The 9,785-nt window shown below is 39.5% G+C and overlaps 1 protein-coding gene across 2 annotated transcripts in view; it reads right to left on the bottom strand.

Moving 5' to 3' along the window:
- Window positions 1-477: 477 nt before the first annotated feature.
- vps4a (vacuolar protein sorting 4 homolog A) overlaps window positions 478-9,785 on the bottom strand; it is a 31,409-nt gene continuing 22,101 nt past the window's right edge. For both annotated transcript variants that reach the window (XM_079809896.1, XM_079809897.1), the window contains exons 10-11: window positions 4,697-4,837; window positions 478-1,875 (exon numbers count right to left, since the gene is read on the bottom strand). In XM_079809896.1, the coding sequence (XP_079666022.1) occupies window positions 1,774-1,875; window positions 4,697-4,837 (243 nt within the window). In that variant the 3' untranslated portion in view covers window positions 478-1,773. The remainder of the gene's footprint in view (window positions 1,876-4,696; window positions 4,838-9,785) is intronic.

The raw sequence follows: 9,785 nt of genomic DNA, 5'->3' as shown, positions 1-9,785 counted from the left end.
ACAAATGTTATACACCTGTGGCCATGGAAGTGACTGGAACACCTGAATTCAGTGATTTGGAGGGTGTCCCAATACTTTTGGCAATATAGAGTATATAATTCAGCACAATATCAGTATCAGTAAGAGGTCAAATGAAAGCCTGGAAATATCACATTTAAAGAGATTTCACCCCAAACTACAAATTCTGTCATAATGTACCCTCATATCGCTTCAAATTCATAATATTGTGCATCAGAGAAATGCAAAACAAGATATTTTTTATGAAACCTGCGATGATTCGGTCATTTCATTTCAAGTCCAGGGGCCTATTGCACAAAACTAGGATAAGGGATTAAGCCTGGATGCACTTGTTTTGGCTTCATTGAGCTCAGCTCAGTCATTTATCCTGGATGTCTTAATTCTACTTTTGTGCAACAGGCCTCTGCGTGTGTAATGTGTAAATAAAAATAAGAAGAGTAATGTCCGCACACTGAGTTTACTACTCCAAAAACATTTATTAATAAACAGCACAACTTTTCGACCGTCAGGTCTTCATCAGGAATGAAAGCCTAAATGAAATCTGTTCATCATATACATCAATCATATCTCTTCACAAGACTCGGATTAAATTCGTTTTACCACACCTTAATATCCTTTTGGATCTTTCCAGTTTTGGTTACCTGGACTTTCATTAGAAGGGACAGAAATCTCTCATGTTTCATTAAAAATATCTTAATTTGTTTTTAGAAGATGAACCAAAGTCTTAAGGGTTTAGAACGACATCATCGCAGAAATGTCATTTTTGGGTGAACTTTAATTCTTGTATATTACGTCTACATTTTTTAGAAACTATTTGTTCCCTTTCTGAAAAGTCAGCTTTTGTCTGAAAACATACACAGCATGTTTAGAGAAAATGATCCTTTGATTAAATTAAAATTGTTAATGTAATAACTATCGTTAAACCAGTTTAAGCAGATTGGATTGGTTGAAGACACAAATTCAGACACACGTTGTTTTAAAAGTCATTTTTATCAGTTCAGGTCAGCGTGGTATTCTTCAGAATGAATGACAGCTATGTCTATAACACACTTTATTATCCGAACACATCTGGTAGATTTATAAATAAGTGAAATGTTGAAGGTGAGCCTGTCAAATTCATGGCCAGGGCATATTTCACCCAAGAGGGGAAAGGGGAAAAAAAATCTGTAAAATGGGCTTGATTTTCTTCATGAATCAAGCCTATTTTAGCACTATAAATATTATTTTTTTTTGCATTGTGACACACATGAAGCAAATTTCAATTTCTATATGTACAGATAACAAACAATAGGCTTCGTTTTCTTTTCGAAATTGCCTTCCTTTTAATTCTGGGGTGAAAAGTGACCCAGATCACGATCATAAAGTAAAGTGCTGCAATACTGAGCTGGACACAATAGATACTGATGAAGCTCGAAACAATCCAGTATTGAGAATAAATTAAAATAAATATTCAGTCATAGTTGTAGTGCTGAGTGCCCGTTCGAAATAAAGGGCAGACAGGCGAAACAATTTCATAAAATTAACGCTTCAACAAATTTGATCATGTAAACATAAAACAATTTACACCAAGCTTCATGCTCTCGATTAACATTAAACGGTGAGTCTGATGTTCTGTAGTGTTGGCCGATTAGAGACGTTAGGTTAGATCACATGCTCCTGCCGTTCACCGCTGCGGGTTAGTTTACAGTAGAAAGTCCTGGTCGAGTTGGGACAGCTACACATGAATCGATGTTTGAATTGAAAGTGTGTCGTGGTTCAGCCCTCCTGTCCAAAATCCTCAGTGAACTTCTTCACCTTCAGCAGGTCTTCTTTGTTGACGGTGGGGCGCGTGGTGGCCAATGAGCGCAGCATGTCAGACTACAAACACACAAACACACTCAGTTACGCAACAGCACATACATGACCTCTTCATATTTTCTGGGGTTTTGTCAATAACAATAATCAACAAAAATATTTGCCACCAATTTTTGCAAACTTTATTTAGATGCATCATCTTTTGTGTCTCATCTTCTTACAGTTAATCTACAAGTTCAGACACTACAGGCTAACGGTTTGGTTTGTGTTGTCGCTGATTTCTGAGCTGTGAAAGCAGATCCATTTTGTCTTCACTTCCAAAGGATAAGACTCAAATACAGAAAAACCGACACCCTTGTTACTGTTTGTATCTGTGTGTATCAAGTTCTGAGGAACAGCTGAAATTCAGATATGGTAATCGAAGTCTTGTTTCTGACACGCGCTCTAGGCGGTTGACCAATCAGAGTGAGTAGGCTCTCAGAAAGGATGGGTTTAGAGCAGAAGTATCCAAAGTTGGTCCTGGAGGGCCACTGTCTTGGAGAATTTTGGCTCCAACTTGCCCCAACACACCAGGGCCGTGACCACCATAGGCGTGGAGGGGGACAAGTTCCCCCCCCAATAATTAGAAATGGCCAAATTGTCCCCCCCAATATTTGAAATTCTTGCAGTGCAGCAAGGCATGTTAGGATGACAAAATGGTTTGAAAGTTACATTTTCAGTCTGGTCTTTCTCAGTGGTCTAACAGCGCTCGTCAATGTCAAAATGATTGAGATGGCCAATCGAATCAAAGTAGGCGGGGTTTCACAGTCTTCACACAGACGAGCGTGTCAATCTATCGCCTAATGCCGTTGCAGACAAAGACTCTATTCTTTCCGGTGAAATCACAAAACAAAATGCACACAAATGTGTCCATGCTCTTAATATACAATCATTGAGGAACATCTTTGATTTTAATGAAGAAGAAAAAACTATATGAGGGCGGATTAGAACCTGTAATCTTTGACACGGTTTACAAAAATTCTACCACCAGACCACTAGGGAATTTGGATGTTAACAGCAGATCTATGTATTTATTCACTAATGGGAAGAATCTCGGGACTAACAATATATTTGGCGCAAATAGTCCCAAAAGGATTATTTCCCAACTAGAATTAAACCTAGAACTTTGTTCACTGTTCTGTTTCTTTATGCTTTATAAAAATAATAAAATTGGTTCAAGACATGGTTACGGCCTTGCAACACACCAGCCTGGAAGTTTCTGGTATGCCTAGTAAGACCATGATTAAGTTCAGGTCAAGGTGTGTTTAATTGGGGTTGAAGCTAAACTCTGCAGGACAGTGGCCCTCCAGGAGCAGGATTGGACACCCCTGTTTAGAGAGACAGAATCCTTTTTCGAACCGTTTCCGGCACTGTGAGAAAAGAGGTGATGAGTATATTAGTGTTTAAAATTGGATGCATGTAAACCTGTTGTAGGAGACATTCAAAACAAAATTAGGAACCTTTAAAATGGCACAATAGGGGCTGATTGGCCGAAAAGCATTTTTTAAAAAGCTGTGTACACACAGATTATAGCCTTTATATTGACTTCACAAACTAACTCTACAAACATGGAAAACAGTGATAGATGGACCTCTCAACCTTTACGCCAAGGAGAAAATCCAACGCGGACTTCCTTTCAGTGGACTAAGCAAAACATGAATATGTATTTCCGCTCGGCTAGTGACAATGGACATCTGCTTTCTTTGTATAACAATTCTATCTAATAACATATTAGACTAGCCTGACGTCATCATATTCAATTCTAGTCAGAATATGAGTCTGATAATGCTCCGTTGGGCTGTGATTATGGGGCGTGTTTCAACCGAACCAGGAAAGACCTCAATTGGATAGACCTACAACCAATCAGAGCAACGGAGCGACGCATAACGTTAGTTGTCAAATGTCAACAGAACTCAACTGCACTGGGTTGTCATGTCCGCGGGTTGAAGCGACCCCAATTATGTGATATACAGACCCAGGAATGCGATTTTTAGCTGCCAGCCCTGCCAAAATAACACACATTTTACCCCCCAAATGCCTTTTTTTCCCCGGAGAACCCCCCTGGAAAGCTATTGGGCTTGTTTTTGGCTAGTTTTGAGGAACGTTAGCAATTGGGCGGGTTTTGTTGTAAAAACTTGGCAACCCTGCACGCACGCTGGAATAAGTAGCCTAACGTTAGAAGAAAAAGATGAGTGTAAACGATCTTTGCCGGTGTTGTAAAAAAAAAGATACACAGAGTTTACTTACCAACACGATCATCATTTCTGAGAGAAATAGTAAAGGTGAACGCATATACAAACAAGTTCTCCGTTTAGGATTATAACAAACTCAACCCAAGCGCTGGTGACGTGGATGATTACGTTACTGTTGATCATCTGTCCATCATCGTCTAAAGCCCGCCCTGACAATTTCATTGGTCTGAACAGTTTCTGTTCGCGCATAATTACTTCTCTATTGAGCAAGTCCAGACCGAACTGCCCGAGTAAAAATGTTGGGGCGGGGCTAAGTTCGGCTGGCATCCAGGCTAATATTAGACAGGACTGTTAAACAGATCGTAAACTAATGAAGAAGGAGAATGTGAGCACTGTGTGCTCAGGCTCTGGTGTTCCCTCAGCTCCGTCAAAATAAAAGTCACAACAACAAGCACGGCTTATCACGTCAGAGTTCCTACTGACGGTGCGAATGCAACCAGGAAAACGGCCCTAGGGGAACTTTTAGTTCTCAGGGGACCGCCCTGGTGGCTAGTTCCTATAACTACATGGTGTGAAAGGGGCTATAATGTGTCAAGAAGACCAGACTTGAGTTCAGAAGCATGCTAAATGTGAAAAGAAGTAACTGATCTCACCATGCACACTATGGGCTCCAGTAGTTTGTCACTTGGTACATCCATCCAGGTCATCTCTATGGCCTCAGGGTCACCGGGAGAACACGGGGTCAGGAGGTCATCCACCATCACAGAACTGTTACTGCGAGATGGCCCTCGGACCTGATAAGCAAAGAGAGCAAAATACCCTAAAACAAACGTCCAAGAACTGTAGAGACTTCAAATTTCATTTGAAAGCCACACACGTATGTCTTTTAGTTAGTCAATTGTGACTAGGGATGCACCGAATCCAGAGTTCGGGTTCGGATTCGGCCGAATATTGGGCTTTTTAACTGGGTTCGGTTTCTGCCGAACCTCAGAATTTATTTCCACCGAACCCGAACCCTAGGCTTGCACTATGCGCGCCCCGCTGGTCGAACGTAATGTTGAAAGTGAAAATGGAACAGAAAACGTGGCAGTATACTTTAAGTCAAAAAAAGGCGATTCAAGTTGAGCTACGCGTTCAATTTGCAATGCCGATTTGTCTCCTGATGACAAGGACCCTAAACAATAACAGCCGCTGTTAAAACATTTGCATATGAAACATCCGAGAGAATACGAGTTGTGCATGAAGGAATCTACAGACAGCAGCCAAAATGTATTTTATTTTACCGTGCAAACAGCCTATAGATCTATAGATCAGATAAAATATAAATAAAATTAATAAAATATATAGGCCTACACTAAATATTTTTCACTTAAATAATTACCAAATTAAGATGACAAAACGAAAATACACTGAATCCGTTAGCTTTGAAGAACCGGAACTAGGTAAATAGGTAGATAATATAGCCTACTATACATCTTTACATATATACTATTCTCTTAAAACCATCATTTCGTTATTATTACTAACCCAAATAATGATTCATCCGCTAGGTTGCACGTGAGGGGGAAAAATAGGTTCCTTCCACTTAAGAGTTGAGCTCTTTTTATTTTAATATATCTCTATACATAAATAGGCCTACTATTTTCTACTTTTAAAAAAAATAACTTTGTTATTTTACTAACCCAGTGTTTTGTATGTGAAGCTGTTTCACCTGAATATTACCACAGGAGTGAAGCGCAAAGCTTTGTTTAGCCTAGAAAGGAAATAATGGTCAGATAGCACTTTTTCATTCTGTTTTGCGATCTGGATCTGGTCACTCGATTTTCCGTGAATTTGAACAATAGGCCTAGTCCATTTTATCCCAATGGACATGGACATCTCGTTTCTTTTCCCAACTCTTCACTCACGTCGCACCCATGTCCGCAGGGGATTATAAACGTTTCTTCCTTTCGTTTGCTTATAATTAAGTCTATTATAACTATTCACATCCTTTACTGTGGGAAAGTATAAAAAACACTGTAAGACGAATACCTTTTTACTTCAACTTTTATTTAACACAGTTTGTTCTTGTTATTAAACTTGGTAAGGCGCGTCAAGTTTGGTTTATTTGAATAGCGCATTTCACACACGCCGGTGATTTTAGTTTGTTTTCTCTGGCAGTGAATAATCAAACATTTCCTAAATGTCTTGACCCTGTGGAAAATAAAATCCGCTCTTCAGACCTTTTACAGCAAGTGTTGCTTTGCAACATCAGTAGAACATATGAAGACGAAGATATTCAAGAAGTTGTCTATTCAGTGTCCCATTCCTCTCAAAGCGCAGAGCGGTATAGCCTATGACGCATCTTTGCAGGGAAATAGTATGAATCAAATATTTTTCTAACTAATATTTAATTTTCATATATTCTTGAGGTTACCATTATTTACTGAAAATCGTTTTTGTTTTATAGGCTGTGTTGTTTCACTGACGGAAGTGCTAAAAGAAACACGCATGCTTATGGATGTTTCAGCTAGGGCTGGGACGGTTACCGCATTACCGCAATACCGCGGTCACGTGACGCCTACCGCGGGTCTGAGACCGTCACCGCCATCACCGCAAAAAAAAAAAAAAAAAACATTGGCCTGCACGTGTGCACGTTGTGTCTAATTCCATGGATTCATTGATTCTAATGACATGGATTGTGTCTAAACACACCGGGACGAATATCGCACACGCTTATCGCCAGCGTTTTTCGTGACGTTTTTCGGCGCGTCTTGAGTGTTCACACCCAAGCGATTTCCACTGGCGATGCGGTGAGTGAACGTGCACATTCAGTAGATAGCGCTCCCGGTACACAAGGTGGTGCTGCGGCACTTTACGCTTCTGACACTCGCTTGTCACACAGAAGAAAAGGAGAGACAGTATTTACGTGCTTGCCAAAACCACAGATATATTATGTCTATGGCAAAACCATTCACACACTTTTTGCTAACTGGCAAGCAGCATTAGCAGCCCATCTTCTTCTTTGTCTACTTACTGCTTCTTCTTCGTATCAATGTGTGCTCGGCAAGACCGATTTTGTGCTTGAGCGCCACCAAGTCGTGTTTTACTGTCACTTCAGCAGCTCCAGGCACGTGAACAAAAGCGCTGATCTCATTGGTCGGCCAGTTTTTAACGCACCGCGTCAAAATAAAAAAACGAACCCGAGGCGTTTTTTTTAAAATGACGCTTTTACGCCTGGCGTTTTACGCGTCAGTGTGAACACTCACATTGGCGCCCATTGTTTAGTCACGAGGCGTTAAACGTCGGCGATAAACGCGCACGAAAATCGTCCCGGTGTGAACAGGCCTTTATGACATGCGTGTCTTATATGGATTCAAGGTTTTCTAAACAAAACTGAGTCAAAAGATGGAGCAAATCCGACCTTTTGCGAGTTGGGGAGCACAATTTTCCATTATAACATTCCATTTGTATCCGTGTAATGTCTTGTAGCCTATAATTTGAATAAAATTTTACTAAAGCATCAAATACAGGCGCATAAGCAGGTTTTTAATTGCACGTGCTTAACACTTCTCTCACATGGTTGCGCAGCCGACAATAGCGGGTAGGGAGATAGAAGTCATGAAAGCAGAAAAAGAACGCACCGCCCGGGCCATGGGTTTGTGAGAAAAAAAAACGGCTTCAGAAAGAACAAACTGAGCTGGACCTGCCTCAGCCCTCCTTAGTACTGGTAAGTTTTAACTCTCTTCCAACTCTGTTTGGGAAAGATTGACTACAAATAAGCTGGGCCTGCGAAATTTCATTCAATATAATCAATAAATAATCTATTGTAGGCAATTAAATATAAGTTGGCTATGTGATTATAGCTGAAATTCCAATTTCATTAAAAGGCTATCGAAAAAGATATCCGTCTGGCAGGCTTACAATCACAGTGTGCGACACTTGGTTAAATTAAATAGCCTTCGTTAAATATTTGAACCACTGAGACAAAAGCGCACACGAGATATATAAATTAATATGAATATGTAAAAATATGTAATATAAATATAAATAATAAGTAATATCCAATCACGGTGTGAGCAGGGACACTTTGTGAAATTAAATAGCCTTCGTTAAATAGCACCACTGAGACAAAAGCGCACACGAGATAGGCATATAGCCTATATATAAACTAATATAAATATGTAAAAATAGGTCTAATATAATATAATAATATAGTATGTAAAAATTATTTATGTAATATATACAATCATTAGCCTAAATAGCCTTGTTAAATTAAAAAGTATTCGTTAAATAGCCTTGAACCACTGAGACAAAAGCGCACACCACATGAGATATGTAAAATAATATAAATATGTAAATGTTATAAAATATAAAAAATAAATATAAATAATAAACGTAGCATAATATACAATCACGGTAGTGTGAGCAGCGAGTGACTAGCTTGTTAAATTAAATAGCCTTGAGCCTTCGTTGAGTCTTCATTAAACACTGAGACAAAAGCGCACACGAGATGTAAATTGTAAATGTAAATTAATAGCCTGAATTTGTAAAAATATGTAATTTAAAAATATAAATACTATATAAATAATATATTATATTATATGGGCGGGTGTGCGCGAAAGTCGTTATAGTTTAAGTGATTGTTTGATGACAGCGACTGTAATCAGAAAGTAAAAATATGGGAAATAAATAAACATGAACAAATAAATATATATTACTGATCAACAAATAAAAATGTGTTTGTTTGTCTTTGTTTATGCTGTTCCATCTTCAGATCTCTCAGTCGGGATCTGATCTGCTCTCTCAGCAAAAAATATGAAGGCTGGGATGTAAACCATATAGATTTCGTTTTGCCAGCACTTTTTTTTTCAGATATCATTCCATTTCTGTTCTAATTATACCTGTTCTAAACGTGAAAAAAATAAATGTAAAATAAACATGTTCCTTATTATAGCCTATGTTCAATTGCCTGCGCTGGTGTGTGCGTGTGCGGCTGTGCGCAAAACTCGATCGGGAGCCCTTTAAAGCGGTTTACCGCTGAACCGCGGGAATTTCTTGCTTTTCAACCGTGGTAAGAAAAAATCCATACCGTCCCAGCCCTTGTTTCAGCCTCAAATGATTTCAAAATGTAGGCTATATGGGCTATCTGGCATAGACTACAGTATTTAAAATAGCATATATGCATTAGTTACATTCTCAATTTAATTTACAGAGCAATCCCTGCTAAGTTTTTAGTTTAACTAATACTATAGAAGAGGATTAGTGTGTGTCGCACACAACAGACTCGCAACGGGGGCGTGGCATCACGATGGTGGCGCTCCATCTCGATGTCGGCACAACCCTAGCGCGCGCCTCCTGCGCTCTCCGTTGGGTTGTTCTTTGAAACGACAGAGGACGACTCGGGGGAATTTTTCTATAAACCATCATGAAATAGCGGCGAGAAGAACATACACGACAATGTTTACTTTAGTAAACTTGACCAAAACAGTTAATGGTCAATAGCATCCCTACACTGCTGTGGACGTTGTTAACTTCATTAATGTGTTTACTGTGATAATGGACTGCGGATGGGAGTAGGATTCGGTATTCGGTTTCGGATTCGGCCGAATCTTAACCAGTGGATTCGGTATTCGGCCGAACCCCAAAAATCTGGATTCGGTGCATCCCTAATTGTGACCCTGGATCACAATAAGTCGCACGGGTATATTTGTGGCAATAGAATTAAGAATGGGGGTGGGGGGGGGGGGTCTACTAATAATA

This window comes from Gobio gobio (genome assembly GCF_949357685.1).
Source record: "Gobio gobio genome assembly, chromosome: 25".
NCBI classification, from domain to species: Eukaryota; Metazoa; Chordata; class Actinopteri; order Cypriniformes; family Gobionidae; genus Gobio; species Gobio gobio.
This window is presented reverse-complemented; position numbering and strand designations above follow the sequence as displayed.